Source organism: Talpa occidentalis, unplaced genomic scaffold (genome assembly GCF_014898055.3).
Source record: "Talpa occidentalis isolate TD23 unplaced genomic scaffold, MPIMG_talOcc4v2.1 talOcc4.3, whole genome shotgun sequence".
NCBI lineage: Eukaryota > Metazoa > Chordata > Mammalia > Eulipotyphla > Talpidae > Talpa > Talpa occidentalis.
In genome coordinates, this window is record NW_023603184.1 from 105651288 (window position 1) to 105670419 (window position 19132).

The 19132-nt window shown below is 54.4% G+C and overlaps 3 protein-coding genes across 3 annotated transcripts; all 3 read left to right on the forward strand.

Annotated features, from left to right (window-relative positions):
• The first annotated feature begins 523 nt into the window (after positions 1–523).
• Positions 524–2345, forward strand: HOXD13 (homeobox D13). Its single transcript, XM_037521855.2, has 2 exons — positions 524–1301; positions 2089–2345. The coding sequence occupies exons 1-2, from the start codon at positions 524–526 to the stop codon at positions 2337–2339; spliced, it is 1029 nt and encodes a 342-aa protein (XP_037377752.1). The 3' UTR covers positions 2340–2345.
• A 5081-nt stretch (positions 2346–7426) lies between these two features.
• On the forward strand, positions 7427–8387 carry HOXD12 (homeobox D12). Its single transcript, XM_054699188.1, is given in 2 exon segments — positions 7427–8122; positions 8124–8387. Coding segments are annotated over 2 exon segments (960 nt in total).
• A 6408-nt stretch (positions 8388–14795) lies between these two features.
• HOXD11 (homeobox D11) lies at positions 14796–16569 on the forward strand. The gene is made up of 5 exons (XM_054699458.1): positions 14796–15039; positions 15151–15569; positions 15748–15829; positions 16039–16098; positions 16334–16569. Exons 1-5 carry the CDS (start codon positions 14796–14798, stop codon positions 16567–16569), a joined length of 1041 nt encoding a protein of 346 aa, XP_054555433.1.
• The last annotated feature ends 2563 nt before the right edge of the window (positions 16570–19132 follow it).

The window sequence follows — 19132 nt, forward strand, 5'->3', positions numbered from 1 at the left end:
GACACCGTGCAGGCCTCGGCGCCTGCCTCAGTCGCAGACAGGGCCTCGGCCGGGCGGTGGAGCGCTCTGCTCTTGGGGGTGGCGGCGGCGTAAACGCCTGGGTCCGGGGGAGGGCGGGAAGGGGAGGTGGGCTTGTGCAGGGGGCTGGGGAGGGGTGGGGGCCCGGGTGGGTGGGTCCAGCGGGACCCCGGCCAAGAGCCAGGCTCCCCGCGCCCCCACCCCACGTGGCCCCGCGCAGCCAATGGCGCGGCCCCGAGCGGGAGCCCTCCGGGAGGGAGGCGGCCCCCAGCCCGGCCCAGGCCCCCTCCCAACCTGAACTTCGTTTTTATAAACGTCCCGCGATGAGCTAACCTGTTGGAGGGCGGGCGGGCGGGAGGCGGGAGGCGCACGGAGGGAGAGCGGGCGAGAGGAGGAGGGCGGGAGCGAGAGAACGGGAGAGAAAGGAGAGGAGGGAGGAGGCGCACCGCGCCATGGTGTCCTGCGCGGGGCCAAGTCCAGGGCCAGGGCCGGGCCGGGCCGGGCCATGAGCCGCGCCGGGAGCTGGGACATGGACGGGCTGCGGGCTGACGGCGGGGCCGCCGGGGCGGCCCCTGCCTCGTCGGCCTCCTCCTCCTCCTCGGTGGCGACGGCAGCGCCCGGCCAGTGCCGCGGCTTCCTCTCCGCGCCAGTGTTCGCGGGGGCGCACTCGGGGCGGGCGGCCGCGGCGGCCGCTGCGGCGGCTGCAGCAGCCGCGGCGGCCTCAGGCTTCGCCTACCCGGGCACCGCGGAGCGCGCGGGCTCCGCCTCGTCCTCGTCGTCCTCTGCGGTGGTCACGGCGCGCCCCGAGGCTCCCTCCACCAAGGAGTGCCCCGCGCCCGGCACGGCCGCCGCTGCGCCCCCGGGCGCCCCAGCGCTGGGCTACGGCTACCACTTCGGCAACGGCTACTACAGCTGCCGCATGTCGCACGGCGTGGGCTTGCAGCAAAATGCTCTCAAGTCGTCGCCGCACGCCTCGCTGGGAGGCTTCCCGGTGGAGAAGTACATGGACGTGTCGGGCCTGGCGAGCAGCAGCGTCCCGAGCAACGAGGTGCCCGCGCGGGCCAAGGAGGTGTCCTTCTACCAAGGCTACACGAGCCCCTACCAGCACGTGCCTGGCTACATCGACATGGTGTCGACCTTCAGCTCCGGGGAGCCTCGGCACGAGGCGTACATCTCCATGGAGGGGTACCAGTCCTGGACACTGGCCAACGGGTGGAACAGTCAGGTGTACTGCGCCAAGGAGCAGCCTCAAGGCTCCCACTTTTGGAAATCATCCTTTCCAGGTAGGGACCCCACGGGAAAGGTGGGGGGAGGGAACGCGAGGGAGCGAGTGAAGAAAATGAAAGGACCGGGCAATACGCCCCCAGTTCTGAGGGGTTCCCGCCCGCCTCACCTAACCACGGTTCATCCAGTGGAAGCTTGTCCAAGTCACATGAAATCTGTAAATTCCTCTTTTAATTTCAACTGTCTCGGTCACAGTCTTTTTCTTCTTGTAGGCTGGCATGAGCATGTTTTTCTCTTAAACTTGAGAATCTATTCAGCCGTTTGCTCAAGCCTTGGCCCCTCCTCCCCAAAGAGGTGTCACAGAATTGAGCCCCACTTTTTCAGGACATGGCTGCCCCAGGACGACCACTAAAACTTTTTAGACACCTCACAGACTCCACACACAGGAGCACAAGAAATCAAAGCTGGAGCGATTAACCTGGATTTTTCTTTTTAAGTCTGTTTATGTTTATGTGTGTATAACCAGCATTTGTAAAAACTGTTCTTAGGAGTGTCCCCAATAACCACGCCATAAAATCCTTCTTGTTAAGATGCCGGTTTGAGAAACCATGGTGATCCATCAAACTGGCCTTCACTTTGAAGTGCAAATAATCTTTCTTTAATAACATGTAAATAATATGTCTTGTAAATAATAATAAAGTGTAAATAGCCTTTCTGCATTCCTTGTACCCCCTCCCAACACACACACACACACACACACACTCTCTCTCTCTCTCTCTCTCTCTCTTCAGCTGGGGATTCCAGCTATCTCCATCTAATTTTTCATATGCTCTTTTTTTATACCAGGGGAGGTGGCTCTAAATCAGCCAGACATGTGTGTCTACCGTCGGGGGAGGAAAAAGAGGGTACCTTACACCAAACTGCAGCTCAAAGAACTGGAGAATGAGTATGCCATTAACAAGTTCATTAACAAGGACAAGCGGCGGCGCATCTCGGCTGCCACGAACCTATCTGAGAGACAAGTGACCATTTGGTTTCAGAACCGAAGAGTGAAAGACAAGAAAATCGTCTCCAAGCTCAAAGACACTGTCTCCTGATGTGGGCCAGATAGGCCACCAAGAGTTTAAATGCTTACAGTTATCTCCAAAACACCTTTGGAAAGACTTGAATGTGTATTTAATTCCCACCCCACCCCTCCACCTCGCTGCCAATGATGGCAAATTTTGTGAATTGTTTTTCTCCTGTCCCCTTACTGGTTCTAAAACCTTTTGCTGCCCAACCTGACTTTGTAGTTCTGTTTCTTACTTGTTTGATATTGATTTTGTTCTTGTCTAGGTTTATTTTTAATGACATTTTTAATGTTCAATTTCTCCCTCCAGGTCAGTATAAAGGACTTGAAGTCTTTTTTAACCCTCCCCCAGGAATTGCAGAAGTATCACTCTGATTCTTTAAAAAATCACTTTATATGCCTGTTTCCAAGCACTGATTATCTTCATAATACCTTAAGACAGAACGATTTGCAGTCATCCATATCCTGTGATTGAGTAATTGAATCATTAGCTCTCCACAGTTGCCCTGAAGCAAGTGGAAACAGCTAAGGGCAAGCAGTGCTCTAGGGTCACTGGGAAAATCTAACAACAGGAGACTGGGGGCATTGTCATGACTTTAAAAGTGGCTTCCTACCTTATTAAATAGGGTTTGCATTGATAGAGGATTGAAGACAATCTTTCAGACTTTGGGTCTTTCACTTGCCTTTGTAGTTATATGTGTTTAATGTCTCGTAGGTTTGTGCTTTTATAATCTTTAATATGAAAAACAGTGAATCTTCATGGATGCCTTCATTTCCCCAGCTCTAGATGCAGATATTTAAATGACTGCAGTTGGCAGAATGACCATAGATAATGTAAAAGTACACCTTTCCTTAGCCTCAGGTCTGTGAGACTAGAATTGAAGCCGTCTCCAGTCCCCCCAATGAGGCTGAATCAATGTGATCGTGGGTGGGAACTTTTATCCAAAACCCAATGAAGAACTTGAATGTCTGAACAAATGTAAGGGACCTCTCATAGAGCTTTAAAACATCTTACACAAATGCAACAAATGTGGAGCTCTAAGAATCAAAAAAGATTTTTAAATTTCTGAAAGTGATGATACTTTTAAAGTGCTGCATATTTATACAACTGAAAGATTATTTTTGTAGATACAATGTCTGTGAGCTGGGATACCTGGAGAGTGCTTCAGGCATTTAAAAAATCACTTTTTTACTCCTAGGGAGATGCAAATAAACAGAACTCTCTGATTTCCTGAATCTTTATACATTTGTTTTCTGTTTGTTTTTTTAAGTCAGCCTCTAGAAACTGTTCTTATTTATTATAAAAATCTTGTTATCCAGCACACTCTGATGTCCCCTATAGATGAAGAAAAAGAAACACCAGTTCTGGTCTCTGGAACCTCCTGACTTTCCACTTTTCCTTGTGGCTTTAACATAAGTAATGATGTCTTTCAATGAAGATATAATTTGTGGTATCTAAAATGGTGTGTGTGTTGTGTATGTGTGTGTGTGTGTGTGTTTTAACCAGGCCAGCTCAAAAACATCTCCAATAAAATTTTACTTCTTTATCAATATTATCAATTTATTCAAAGTTTTATTTTTTTAATCAATATGTATGGGTGTGCCTGGGCATAAAAAAATTGCTCACTTGGAGGTTTTCTTCCTAGAAAGGCCGTTATAAATATCTACTCTAGGAAGCTCTCGAAATTAGACATATCCATATTTGGCAACTGGGGAAGAAACAGTTCAAGTGTATCCCTTATCGCCTTCTCGGGACGGCCTGCACAGAGCAGTTGAAGACTGAAGCCATAATTACACACCCTAAACCTCTACAAACAATTTTTAGGCAATGTGAACTCTCTTATTGAGGCCTTTTTTGCCACTCGAAATGGCTGGCCGCTGACGAACTGGATGCCTCCTCCTTCTTAGCGCCCGGGCGCAATTTGGCAGCTGCTAACTTTTTGATATACAAGTTAAATACAGATGTTTAAAACTTCACACAATATGTGAATTCTTCTAGCAGGAGGGCTCCCTTCTGGATCTGCCAGACAAAGTACAGAAACCTCAGGTCCGGAGCTACTTTCGTTTTCTCTGGCCGGGTTTGATTCCTCTCCTGTCTTGCAACCAACTGCGGGAGGGCGACCAACTTCGTCTTAATTACGGGAGAGATAAGAAAAAGAAAAGTCATCACTAGTCCATCTCTGGAGAAGAAACAACCGCTGAGAACGGAGCCAAACCGGCCCCCCCATGTGCCACGCCACGAAGTTACTAGCATTTTTTGATTTTTTTCTCACAAGAAGTTTTCGTCTGAAATGGACGTTTTTTCTTCTTCTCCACCGTGGTTCACCCCCCCCCCCCCCCGCCCCAAGCCCGTTCTTTTTTGTAAATTCCAGATTCCAGGGCCGGACTCCCCTTCCCAGGTCCGTTTCTCAGGTTTCCCGTTAGGGATAGGGCTGGGGGTGGGGAACTGCCTCGAGGTTTCCCTTTCATCTATAGTTTGCCGGTCAGTTTCTCTCCGCCGGAGAGAAACGGGAGGTTTGCTGAAGATTAAAACTGAGCTCAAACGCTCTCCGGTGGAATTTAAATTGACGGTTAAATCAATAACAGATGAAGACTTTGTTATTTATATGCATTCCATTTCTATTTCGAAACGAAGCGGGAGGCGAGGCGCGGGTCGGTGGCCGAAGCGCCGGAGGGAAGGCCAGCGGGGCACCGGGAGGCCCTTCCTGGAGGTGCAGACCGCGACGCTGCGGCGAGGGTGATGCCTCGGGAACCTGGCAGGTTTCGAGCGCCGCCGGTGGAGAATCCAGGCTCGTGTGTCCACGGGTAACTCAGGAGGCCAAGGAGGCGTTGGAGCCGGGACGCACAGCTAGACAAAAGGGCGGCCGCGACGCTCCCTCGTGTCTGGCAGCCCGCCGGGTCCCTCTGGCTCCGCCGGCTCCGCCAGCCTCGCCGCAAGGTCGCTGGCTCTCCGAGACGCTCGGCAGCGCCTGGCAGCGGGCCTTGACCGCACGGGCTGGCGACCCCTGGCCGGCTGCGCCGCCCTTCACTGTTGATCTTGACCGTGCGCCGCCGCTTCGCCAGCGTGGAGCGCGCTCGCCATCTCCTGGGCGGTCGGTGCATTGGCGGAGCTCGCCTTTCAGCTCCGCGGCCAAATTGTTTCCCGGTTCTTCAATTACCAGCCAAGCCTCCTGCATCCCCGCCCCCAACCCCCATCCCCACCCCACCCCCGGCGCCATGACGCCCTCCCTCCCTGCCCCTAGCTCTCAGCTCCACGCACACAGGCAACTTTGCCTGCTAAACCTCGGAAATCAGAAACCCGAGAGGTCGGGTGGGGTGGATGGGCCCCGTTCTGGCTCCAGGAGAAACGGGGAGACTGTTTTAGTCTTTTTTGTTTCTTAGTTAATTTCCTTTACATCTGTAGTCCTGAGAGGCAAACCCCAGCTGGATGGCTGTCTGAAGGTTAGGAGAAGACGCTTCCGAACTTGAAAATACTGGAGGATCGTTATGGACTGCCCGGAAGGGAGGAGACCGCAGGGAACCCTGGAGCAAGAGTTTTTGGGCCTGGAGAGGCAACAGCTCCTCGACAGCAGGGCGAGTTTCCGAAAATAAGAGCCTGGGTCCCCTGAATTCCCAGGAACTGAGGTTTTAGATTGTTGCCTGCACCTTCCAGGGAGGGGAGCGCCTCTCTCTGAATTGCTAAGATAACTCTTGAAAGAGCCCTGAGGACCCCCAGAGCTACCTACCCTTATCCCTTACCCCTACCCCCCTTCCTCGAGCGGGAGGAAGAAGTCGATTGCGTTCCCCAGAGCCGCCCAATTGGTCGCCATAACTCACACAATAAAGCCGCAGCACAGTGGTCAGCCTTGCCCTCCGGCGGCGCCTGTGTGGTCTCCGTGCCGAGCTGGCGGTCTAACCAATTCCAGCTTGACTGGGGGACTGGGAGACAGGCTGCAGGCTGGAGCGGGCATCAGTCACGGGATCGCTGGGGGCCTTGGGTCGAAGACAGGAGAGGAAGACCCCTAACCCTCCCGCATGTCTAGACCGAAGGCTTGGGCTGGAGCTGCCATGCTGCTTCCAGAATGGGAGCTCTATCCTGCAGCAGGGTTGGCTGGCAATTCCCTGTTCTCCAGACCCGGAACCTACCGAGAACCTGTACCTTCTGGAAGGTCTGAGTTGAGAAACTGCACCACTGGCTCTAGCTCTTCTGCCCTTCACATCAGGTAGGGGGAGTCCATGCTTGTGCTGCCTGCCAGGGAGTGGATGAACGCATTTGGAGTTTGAATTTGCAGGATGTAGTGACCAAGGTTACTCTACCCAGAGCAAGAATGTACCCTTTGGCCATGATTGGCCAACTCAACTGCACCATCCCAGGTCCAGCATTCTCCATAAACCTATATGGTGACTCCCCTAGCAGCAGAGGGCTTGACCATGGAGACGCACAGCAGGAATGATGTGAATTTTCCTTCCTGGGCACCAAACTTGGGCAGTTTACAATTCATTTCTCCTGGAATAGCAAACCTCTGGGACAGCGTCTGAAGCCCGGTACAGAGAGGGTCCAAGCGCTTCACTGTCAGGTCATCATGGATGCAGAAACCACTCTACAGCCCTCTGATAGGAGGGTGGTGGTAAGAGTAGCATTGCTCAGACCTAGGGACAGAGCTGGCGACACCACCAGACTGCAGGTTCTTCAAACCAGGCAAGAGGTGGGCAACACTGGTAAAGGCCTCAGCTGCAACTTAAAACTGGTAGAAGCAAGCCTGCCTCTGGTAGCCAGTGAAGATGGGAATGTAAAGCCAATCAAGCTCAAGAAGGGCCCAGGGGACACTCGGGCAAAAGCACTGGACGCTTGGTGCCCCCAGCTCTTCAAGGCAGCCGGGAAGTGAAGAGGCTTCTTTTTCACTCAACAGGACTTGACTTTGCCTGACAGCCTCTTCCTTTGCCATCGAATATCGCGCGTGTTATCATAATACCCTGAAGGGGTGGGGGGAACGGGTCGGGGGATGTAGGCGGTGCTGAAATGACCGGCTTTGAAGAACCTGCAGGCAAAGTTTCGTCCAATCGTCTGAGCCTGTCCTCTTATTCCCGGTTGTAACTAAATACTGCTGCAAGCGCAGCCGAAGCCCTTTGTTGGAGATGTGTGAGCGCAGTCTCTACAGAGCGGGCTATGTGGGCTCGCTTCTAAATCTTCAGTCGCCCGATTCCTTTTACTTCTCCAACCTGCGACCGAATGGAGGCCAGTTGGCCGCCCTTCCCCCCATCTCTTACCCGCGCAGCGCGTTGCCCTGGGCCACCACGCCCGCCTCCTGCGCCCCAGCTCAGCCTGCCGGCGCCACAGCCTTTGGCAGCTTCTCTCAGCCCTACCTGGCCGGCTCCGGGGCTCTTGGCCTGCAACCCCTGGGCTCCAAGGACGGACCCGAAGAGCAGGCCAAGTTTTATACGCCTGACGCTGCTGCCGGGCCTGAGGAGCGTGGCCGTGCTCGGCCGCCCTTCGCCCCCGAGGCTAGCCTGGCCCCAGCGGCCGCTGCTCTCAAAGCCGCCAAGTACGACTACACGGGAGTGGGCCGTGCCGCGCCCGTCTCTGCGGCCTTGCTGGAGGGGACCCCCTGCGCCGCCAGCTTCAAGGACGACGCCAAAGGCCCGCTCAACTTGAACATGACAGTGCAGGCGGCGGGCGTCTCCTCTTGCCTGCGACCTTCGCTGCCCGACGGTAAACCGTTGCCATGCTCCCCGGGCCAGTTTTGGGCCAGGAACGGGAGGTGGGGTGTAGGGAAGTGTGTCTGGAGGGAGGGAGTCACTGGGGCGGGCAAGGCAACAGGGAACGGGCTGGACTGACTTGGGTTGGGGCTGTGTTGCAGGCCTGCCGTGGGGGGCGGCCCCGGGGAAGGCCCGCAAGAAGCGGAAACCCTACACCAAGCAGCAGATTGCGGAGCTGGAGAACGAATTCCTCCTCAACGAATTCATCAACCGGCAGAAGCGCAAGGAATTGTCCAACAGGCTGAACCTCAGCGACCAGCAGGTCAAAATCTGGTTCCAGAACAGGCGTATGAAAAAGAAGCGGGTGGTGCTGCGTGAGCAGGCACTGGCACTATATTAGCTGCGGGCGTGGCCAAGGCCAGCCCGGCCCTGCCTTTTTGAGCCGAGGCCTGGCGTGGAGGAAGAGCTGGAACTGGTGGTTTTCCTTCCGCTCCTTCTCGGTGGGTCCCAGGAACTCTCCAGCTCTGTCTGCATCTCTAGAAGCCAGCGGGAGATTTGGAGACCTAGCCAGTTGGGCCTCGACGCTTTCCGCTCTAGGAGGGACGAGTGGAAATTGCAGCACAACCTTGGTCTTGAGGTTTCCCTAGGGTCACCTGTCCTAGCGCCTGACTGGGGCGTTGACACCCAGGTCTCGCTCTGGTTGCCTTGCACTTGGATTTTCTGCCTCCACCCGGTTAGTGTCCCTTCCCTCCTCTCCCTAACCCCTTCTGCATTTAACAAGCATGTAGCTAGAGCTCAGTTCAAGGGAATTTAAGAAGATCTGGGGTGGGGGGCAGAGTGGAAAGGGTTGAGAGCACAATTTTGTCTCTTTGCAGACAACGTCCCTTGTGGCAAAATCAGATTCTCACTCTGGAAAAAGGAAAGTGAGACCCCTGCTCCCCCCCCCCATCTGCCCTGGTCCATTAGGAAAGACAAAGGCTGCCCTAGACCTTCGGACTTGAGGAGGAAAGGGGAGGAGCAGGGTGTGTGACGGTAGGACAAAGTCAGTGAAGACACCTCAGAGTTCTGGCCCAGCTGAGTAGGGGGAATGGACTGAATACTTCCTTCCCATCAATGGGATGAGGGAAGCTGGACTCCTCAGCAAACTGCATTCTCCAGACAGGACTGGTAAAAGTCTCCTATTTCTCCCACCTCCTCACACATGCCTAGGCTAGGGCCCTGTGCTGTGTAACTGGACCCCCAGAACTGAGCTCTGCTAAGGAGAGCTGCTGGCTTGCTTTGAGGCTCGGTTGCACTAGGAGGAGGGGGAAATATCCAGGGGCAGGAGAAAGGAGTAAGCAAGGAGAGGGGTTCCTGCATTTTGACTGTAAGTACGGCTTTCTTGTTGAAGTGGGTAAAGGTGCTGATGTGTCTTTCTTGAGTTACTGTAATGGGCCATTGCAGGGAGAGGTGAAAGCTTCTATACCCATCAGGTGGCAAGGAAGGAGGCCACTCGCATCCTCAGCCCCTGGTCACTGCTCTTGACAAAGTAGAGAGAAGAAGTTCCCCTCATCTCTCATCTCCAACACCCACCCACCAACTTAATCAAAAGTTCAGTAGCTGAGCCCCTTCTGAGATGGTGTCTCGCTTACCGCAGTGGATTCTGTGAGGACCTGGGCCCTGCCAGCTTTGCTGTGTAGAGGCTGGGATTCGTGATTGCCACATGGAATTGTTCTGGGTGTGCTGGATATCCAACCTTAATCTCAGTGAACTCCAGGGTCTCCCCCCAAGCTCCCGCTACCATTCCTGCCTGCCTTGCCTCTTAGGAGAAGTAGCACCTCCCAACTTCTAGATACAGGACAAAGAGTTGAGGATATTTTCCCAAAGTCCAATGATTTTATTTTATTTTATTTTTTGCATCAGAGAACCAGGCCCTAGACGTGGAGAGGCCATTTCACAGGGAGCCCCGAGTCTCAGTACAACTGACCTCAGTTGATGTTTAGACCTAATTGCATTTCCTCTGTTATCTAATAGTTGCCGTGCATGTTTTGTTTTGTTTTGATTCTGTCAAAAGCAATAGCTTGTGTATATCAAACACGTAGAAATGTTTTGAGGGGAAATAAATATCCAGGTCCCAGGCAAGCTGTCAAGGGACTGATGCTGATTTTTCAAAATGTTTTGTATTCCCTCCTAATGTTTTTCAGGCCACCACATTCGTTTTTCTTTCCTGGTTGTGGTTTCACTGCGGGTGTTGACTGTTCATTAAATGACAAAATGGCTTCCAAGTCAGTCAGGAAATGGTGTATAAAAGCCTATGAACAAAATGCGTATGAAACATTCAAAGGGGCGGGGGGAATCATGGGTAGATTTGAGTGTGTCTCGCACACTAAGGGAACCCTCTGCTTGTCGTAGGCTAGGACTTCTGCATTTTGCCTAAATTCTCAAACTTCGATGTTTGCTGTTATCAGAGACTGCCAGGATAGATGGTTCCTCAAATTTCAATTAAAAACATCTCTCCTGGCCACATTTTAGCCAGTCTTCTCTCCAACAGGCTAGTCCCCTGTGGAATTCTCCATACAGTCACCTCTGCCTGGAGTTCACCTTGGAAAATGTGGTCTTCATACCCCTTAGGCCTTCAGAGCCTGTAGCTCCAGCCGGCGGGAAAGTTAGGGCCTCCTCAGTATTTACCACCCTCTTGAAGATCCCTACTCCCAGCTAACTGAGATGAAAATTAGAGCATTGCTAGCTTTTAGCAAGTGGGAGAATTAGTAAAACTGCTTAATCTCTAATATCAAGCATCCATTGGTTCCAACTTCCCTTCCCTGGACTGAATTTGATGTTTTTTAAAATATAATTTTAACAGTTCCATTTGCAAAATACAATAGGGGGAGGAGCAAAAAGCAGCCAAGCCTCTATCCTTAGAAATGTTTACCCCTGGGCAGAGCTCAAGGAGGTAGGTAGCACCCAGAATGTGGTCTCTCCCAATGGGGAGGTTTCCTTCCTCCAAAAGAATTAAAGAAAGGTGGAGGCCATAGTCAGATCTCAGGCTTGAGGGTCGGGTAAGGGGCCAGGAAATCAGACTTACTCAGACCCAGGCCTTCAGACACCATAGGAAGGCAGTTTCTTTCCAACAGATATGATTAAACATCGTGCTCTTTCTCTTTAGCCTGGGTCGTGGGATGGGAGGAGATATTCTTGAGTCCATTCCCCAAGGAGATTGAAATTATTCTAAGTGCAAATTTTTTTCTGTAGATTGGGGCTTCAACAGTGTTTTCCAAATCTATCCCTTTAACTGATCCACACAAATACCAAGGCGGCAGTGTCCTCTCTCTCTTCCTAGCCGAGGTGCTGGCAGGGATTTGAAATCACCACGAAATTGGTAAGAAACAAACGCCCCAGAAAAATGATGCTGAAATCTGAGTGCTCAGTACTCCCCCGCACAAAGACGGATAAACCTTCCGAAATGCTGCAGTCCAGGCAGGCCTCTTGACCAAGAAACAGGTCTTAAAACCAGAAATAAACGGCTTCGTCTGGCCTTCAGTCGGCTTTGAGCTCCCAGGGGCGACGGAGGACTCTTTTAAGGCCTGGGCCCTCCCCCCCAAGGGATGAGGGCTGGGGAGGCTTCCGGGAGGCCGGCGGGTGGAAGAGAAATCCGGAACCGTTGTAAATATTCATGTCTGAGGAGGGGTGCCCCTTCACCCCGCCTCTCCCAGCTGCATCCACCCCCCGGGGGGGGGCATGGCGCCTGTCCGGTCGTCCTTGGACAAAGGTGATCTCCCCACATTTTTGTTCTCCAGTCACTTGACTTAAGCAAAGCATCCCTATGCTCTGCAGGGAAGGGCCTGGCTCTGGGGGTTTTCTCCGCATTTCTCTTCTTTCGTTTCCTAAAAGAGCATAAATAATTAAAGTTTGGCAGGGAGGAAAAGCTTTCTTGCAGAACTGTAGTGGCAATAAATGAAATGACTCAGAATCCCTTCCCCAGTCAGCTTTTACGAGAGCTGCCAGACAGTGTCTGTTCACGTTCTCCAGATACCAGGGGCGCCCTGACAAAGTTAAGGTCAAGTTAGTGTCTTATCTTGGGTGGCTCAAAATTACCGCATCGCATCCGGGCGCTGCGCGGAAAGCTACCACTCGCGGAGCTGCCGGCGGTGCCTGGTGGGTCGGGTCCGCTCCCCGCGCTTCGAGTGGGGCCGTGCAGACGAGGACAAGGCCACAACGCCAGGGTCTTCACGGTAGGTTCTCGAGCGGGATGCGCGGAGTCGGGAGGTTGTGGTTTTCCTTGGGTTTGGGGGTGAGGGTCGAGGAGGGAGCTGGGGCCAAAGGGTGTCGCAGGGTTGGCCCAGAACGAAAACCCCGGGTGGGATGCGCGGTCGGGGTCCGCGGTAAAGCGCGGAGAGGGGCCGGTCGCCCCTTATCCCTATGCACCCTGGCGCCGCTGCGGATGGCGCGCCCTCCCCAGCTAAAGCGCAGCTCCCGCCGCAGCAGCCGTCGCCATGTCGTTGAACTTGAATGGTGCTTCCCCATTTCCCTGTTCGTGGCCAGTAAGCTCCACTTTGGGGGCAGCGGGCTGTCTGTGCCCCACCCCATACAGAGAGAAAGTGGAAATTTTTGTGTACCCCCAGATACATAAAGACCCAGCCGGGGTTCTCGCCTCTGCCCTGGGTCCTGAGCAGCCGCAGGGCCAGTGTGCAGTGTCGGGGGAGCCATTTTAGGAGAGATGGGGGTGTCAGCCTCCCGCGAGAAAGAGAGGAGCTTGGACCCAGGATGGAGATGGGGAAGCAGATAAGTGTGAGGCAGTCTGGGTTAAAAAGGGGGTTGACTTGGCATGTGAACTGAGAAGAGGGTGCACAGAAGGACGAGCAATTCTGGGGGGAGGCTCCTTGCTCTTCAGTCGCCACCGCCGACCTGTTTGCGCTGCTTTCTCAAGAAAGCAGAAGTGGGAGGGGGCAAGGGAGGGGCAGTGGGAGGGAGAAAAGAGAGGGAGGAGAAAGAGAGGAATGGGGGGAACACTGGCCAGAAAATAGATATGAAGTCTGATCACCCGCCTTTTCTCTGTCTGTTGGCATGGGGGGCAGAGCTCACGGCGGGGGACTGCGGTGGTGGCTGTGGCCAGGGAGGGAACCAGCTTCACAGCCCATGTGGCCTGCCCTGGGCTGAAACCCTGGACCCAGAGGAATCATGGGGAGAAGGGCGACTTCCTGGCCTCCGTAATCTAAGATCTGGCTTTGGAAAGCTCATTTCTGAGAGACTTATTTTGTGTCTGGAAAACCCTGGTTCTCCGGGAGGCAGGAGCCCCGGCCTTGCATGGACCCACGAACTAGGAAGGGAAACTCATCTGCAGCCAGGGAGAGTCAGCCCTCTGGGCATGGGGACGAGGGGTTCTCAGGGCCAGGTGGACAGAGGGGCTTCTACAAGAAGGCAAGAGCTGTCAAGAATCATCTGCCCAGAGCCGAAGGACCTGGGGCCAGGGGCATGACTGTGGCACCCTAGGACTCAGCAGGAGCCTGGGGGAGAAGCAGGTGGGTGTGTAGGCCTTGGTGGGGCTCTGAACCAGGGGAGGGACTCCACATGAGATGCCCAGACCAGAAAGACAAGAGGGTGAGCAGAGAGGAGGTGCTGGGGGTTGTCTCTGGTTGTGTGTGGGGCACGGGGGCGGGTAACAGGGGGCCTGATCTAGTAGGTCCTAGATCCCTTTGTTCCTCAGACTCCCCAGCGTTTAGAGGGCCACTGGGTGTCTCTGCTGGCCAAATTCCCCTTTAGCGTGGAGAGAGAAAAGGCAGAGCTGCAACAGGGAGAGAGAGACAGTGACACACCAGAAGAAAGGGAGAGGGAGAGAGAGAGAGAGAGAGAGAGAGAGAGAGAGAGAGAGAGAGAGAGAGAGAGAGAGAGAGAGGAAGAAGAATAGGAAGGAGGAAGGAAAGAGGAAACAAGACAGGGGGCTGGAAGAAGAGAGGCCTGCAGAGAGAGAAGTGGGGAGACTGGAGAGAGACAGGAACAGAGGGAGAGAGAAAGAGAGAGCCAGAGGGCCAGGGGGCACCGAGGCCCGCCTGGGTGAGTTTCTGACAGGGATTTGGCATCTTTTTTTCCGAGGCCGGCTTCCGAGCTCAGGCGGCTAGTAGCCGTGCGGGACTGAGAAATATGTAAATCAGGGCTCCCTGCGCCCCGAGAGCGGCGCAATTACGCCCCTTGAACAAGAAGCAACAAGCTCCCGGCGCGGGCAGGCTGCAGAGGGTGACTGTGTCGCGGGGGAGAAAGCGGTGGTAGGAAGGGGGGGTGGGAAACTCACACCCTCACACCTAGTCCCCGGCGCCCCAGGCTGGGGCTCCCCCCTCTGCTCTCCGCGTCTCTCCCTTCCCCCTCCCTCCTCCTCCCTCCCCTCCCTCCTCCTCCCCGCCGGCCTTACTCCGCGTACTTAAAGCCGCGCGGGCGGACGCGGGCGGGCGGCCCGGCCGGGCGGTGGCAGATGCACCCAGCAGTGGCGGCCGCCGGCGGCGCACAGGTGACCGGCCTGCAGCGCAGCCGGGTCACGGGGCGCCGGGGGAGCGCTGGCTGCAGCCCGGGCGCGATCCGCCCCCAGCGCGCGCGAGTCGGGGCGCCGGGAGCCGTCCCAGGGCGTGTTGGCGAGCGCTGATATAGATATAAGGACATTTCTCTCCATGGCGTCACGTGACATAATTACCACCAGAATCAATCAAGATGAATTGCACGTCAGCGCCCGGTGGGGATTTTTGCTTAGTTGATCCTGGCCCAAGCCTCTTGTGCAATCGATGGCTCAGGTTGGCGGCTCGGGGAGCGGCCCGGGGCTCGCCGGCGCGCACGCCGCGCAGCCATGAACGACTTTGACGAGTGCGGCCCGAGCGCAGCCAGCATGTACCTGCCGGGCTGCGCCTACTACGTGGCCCCGTCGGACTTCGCCAGCAAGCCCTCGTTCCTGTCGCAGCCGTCGTCCTGCCAGATGACTTTCCCCTACTCCTCCAACCTGGCGCCGCACGTCCAGCCGGTGCGCGAAGTGGCCTTCCGCGACTACGGCCTGGAGCGCGCCAAGTGGCCGTACCGCGGCGGCGGCGCGGGCGGCGCGGGGGGCGGCAGCGGGGGCGGCCCCGGCGGGGGTGGCGCGGGCGGCGCGGGGGGCTACGCGCCCTACTACGCGGCGGCCGCGGCGGCCGCGGCCGCGGCGGCCGCAGCCGAGGAGGCGGCCATGCAGCGGGAGCTGCTCCCGCCCGCGGGCCGCCGGCCGGACGTGCTCTTCAAGGCGCCCGAGCCGGTGTGCGCCGCGCCCGGGCCGCCGCACGCGCCCGCGGGCGCCGCCTCCAACTTCTACAGCGCCGTGGGCCGCAACGGCATCCTGCCGCAGGGCTTCGACCAGTTCTACGAGGCCGCGCCCGGGCCCCCGTTCGCCGGCCCGCAGCCCCCGCCGCCGCCCGCCCCGCCGCAGCCCGAGGGCGCCGCCGACAAGGGCGACCCCAAGCCCGGGCCCGGCGCGGGCGGCGGCGGGGGCAGCCCCTGTGCCAAGACGACCCCAGCCTCGGAGCCCAAGGGGGCGGCGGAAGGCGGCGCCGAGGGGCCCCGGGGGAGGCGGGGGCTGAGAAGAGCGGCGGCGCAGGTAGGCACCGGGCGCGCGGTGGGCGGCTGGGCCCGGCGGGCCGCGGGCGCGCGGGGGGGGGGGGTCGCTGGGGGCCTCCCTCTGCTCGCGCCGTTTTATGTGCTACTTTATAAGCGTTCGAAGGGGTTTATACATCCTATAAGATTTCCCGGGCCGTTGTAAAGCGTGTTTACGATAGGAAACCAATTTAGGTGGGCTTAAGGTAGACCTCGAGGAGGACCATTTTAATGGCTGCAGAGAGCTCCTGCCCGGGGTGGAAGGTGGGTGGGGGTGTGTGCTGAAGGCCACGGAGGGAGGGAGCATTTCAAGTTTGCGAGTGCGGACACTCGGGCCTCCTGCTTGTCAGGGAGAGGGTGTGGAGTCTGATCCTGGAACTGGACTTTATCCAAGCCGCTGGCTGCCGCGCGGCTGGCTGGGCGCGAGCAGATGCCCCCGCGCGCTCACGTTTGCTTTCCCCACCGGGTTCTAGCCCAGAGCCTGCCTCTCGCCCTCTGCTTCCCCACCTCTGTGCTGCTCTGCGTGCGCGCGTGTGAGTGTGTGTGTGTGTGTGTGCGCGCGCGTGTGTCTGGGAGTGCACACACGTCCACGCCCGCGCTCTCCCTGTGCCCGCCCATATATCATCCCCCACGAGGCAGGCCGGCCCTTCCAGCGGCGGCAGGGGATGTCCCCAGCGGGCCGCGGCCTGGCCCCCGCGTGGAGGCCCCGGGCTGGCAGGGGTGGGCAGGCAGCGGCCTCTCTCACCGCTTCGTGTCTTTGCCTTGCAGTGGCCCCCCAGCGGTCCCGGAAAAAACGCTGTCCCTACACCAAGTACCAGATCCGCGAACTGGAACGCGAGTTTTTCTTTAACGTGTACATAAACAAAGAGAAAAGACTCCAACTCTCTCGGATGCTCAACCTCACTGACCGGCAAGTCAAAATCTGGTTCCAGAATCGCAGAATGAAAGAAAAGAAACTGAACAGAGACCGTCTGCAGTATTTCACTGGAAATCCCTTATTTTGAGAGCTCCAGGAAGCACCCCCCTCCCCCGAGCCCCACTCACACACCCTCCTCCCCACCAGCCTGCCCTCGGCAGGATCTATGTCCTTGGGTTTAATGACGCCTCTTCTCTGTGGAACTCCACGATTCCTTCCCACGGTCAACTCGGGACCTCCCAGCGACCACTGCAGCCTGCGGACGAGGCCGGGGACTTGGCCGACCGGATCCTAATAAGGGGAAAAATGGTAAATGCAAATGTCCCTTTACAATTTTACCGCCAATGTGCTGTTGTTCTCCCTCCCTCTCTCCCAGTCCCGGTGGCGCCGCTGTGGGATCTGTAGAGTTAGGCCTCTGGGCTGCAAGGCTCTTGTTTTTGTTCTGAGTTTAAGGACCAGGTCCTCCCCGCCTTGGTAAATCCGATTATTTAAACTCTGGGAAATGTACCTTTGGTGTGTCTTATCAAGGCACAAGTCATTGTCTCATGTGTGAATAAATGGTTTCTAGTAAAATGGAGGTTACAGTTTCAGTACACTGTATGTATTTCCCACTATTTAAGGGGCCATAACCTTCTCCCCCAAGCAAATGAAAATCAAGTGAAGTGCTTTTTCATTTTGCTAAATTAAGATTAGGAGTTATCCCTCCCACCACCTCTAGACTACACCGATTTTTAAAAAATCACTTTCGGGATGTATTTCTGAATTGAGGATGTGGCGAGGTGTTGGTGCTGCCTTCCCAAGGAGGTGAGCTGAGACAGCAGGAACCTAAGATACCAGTCTCCTCATCCTTCCCACCCCCTTCCAGTCTAAGTGACTTGGAATTTCTAACAAGACAAAATTTGATTTCAAAAACTAGTTCAAAAATCCAAATTCACTCTTAATAAGAGGTCAGAGCCCCTTAAAAGAGGGATCAAAATTAGAACCCTTCATTGAAAAAAAAAATAGTTTACTGAAAGGAAGTTACTAATAGGTGGAGAGAGCTTGGGGTCCTTGCTGGTGTCACAGCAAACCAGGAGGGAAGGCAAGCCCCCTCCCTGGGGTAGGGTCCAGGACTGCAGACCTACTTCTCACCTGAATTTATCGCTTCAAGTTAAAGAATTTGGTGGGGGCTGCACTGCACTTTATGTTGCAGGGCCAGGCCAGGCTGTTTACAAAACCTTGAACTGTCTAGACAACACCATAAAAGCCAAAGTTCTAAACAGCTTAATTGGGTTATATTATACACCTTCTGGTGGGCCCAAAAGAGATTTCCGCAATGTGCAATAAACTGGAGGAGTGAGAAAAGCTTCTCTTCTCTGAAAAGAGTAAAGTGAATCTTACGACTCTTAACCTCTCATAAGGCCAAAGTAAAAAAATAAAATAAATTCATAAGATGTACAGCACCCCATGCATCTTCCAAGGAGGCATGCATTTCCAAATATAAAAAACTTAATTGCCAAAGCCTTTTTTGGGGGAAGGAAAACCATAAGTGCATAAGTGTACGCCTTTGAACTTCCAAAATGTCAAGGTCATCACCTTTAACCTTTCTGAATAATTAGGTGCCTTAAGGTTCTTCTGTGATATTCAAACTGCCACCCATTCTCCCACACACATGCTCACACACATCCAGACCCCCACACACATTTATGACCACACAGAATCATATTGGGGGCTCCTCATAAATCTAAGCAAATTCCTAATTTCAGGATCAATAACTTTAATTTCCCTTCAAACATTTGTGTAATTCAATAGCAATTGACTTTTTAAAATACTGGTTAGGTTAAAATGTCTACCAGCACACTTTTAATACAACTAGGAAATGCTGGGACCTTTATTGGGGGGGGGTGTTCACATAACAGTCCCCTCTGCTGTAATGAACCACAGTTCTAAAAGCAGGCGTTTGAAAGAGGAAGTTCTATTCAGATTTATACCTTCATTATATTTGAAAAATGTTGTCATTCTGTCAAATAAATTATTGCACTTTTTATTATGTGGAACAAAAGAAAATATATTTGTATTACTTTCCAAAAAAAAAAAATCCCCCAGGTTTTGGTGAAGCTGCAATAGAAACAAAGCCTACAATTAAATAATTTCGTTCGGGATGGGATTCCTTTGTTTGAAATTCCAGGCATTCGTTAAATTGCCAGTGCTCTAGTAGTATGATCATTCCAGGAGCTAAAGAAACTGGCTTATTTCTTTTGCTCTCCATCTATCTTTTTTCTCTAAGTGTCTAGATATAGATCGCCTGTATGTCCACTACCTTTAGACAAGCCAAAGCAAATACGATTTCCCATTTGCATGACCTTGGAGAACCACACGGGGGCGTGCTCACGTTCCAGAAGCCGCATTTGGCGGAGAGGCCGCGCGGTACCATATCTTTCCGATACTGGATTCTAATAGGCAATCTCTGCCCGTTGGAGACAGGAGGCCGCTAAGGTGCTTGTTTGCTGTTTGTTTGTTCTAAGCAGTGATGAGGTCTGGGAAGTTGTATAAAGACAGGGAAAAGAGAGCTACCCAGGTTCCTGAAACTAGCGATCACCTAATCGTTGTCTCCTTAAAGATAAAGCTGTTGCAAAGAATACCTTGGTATATAACCTGTGGTATTTAGAAGA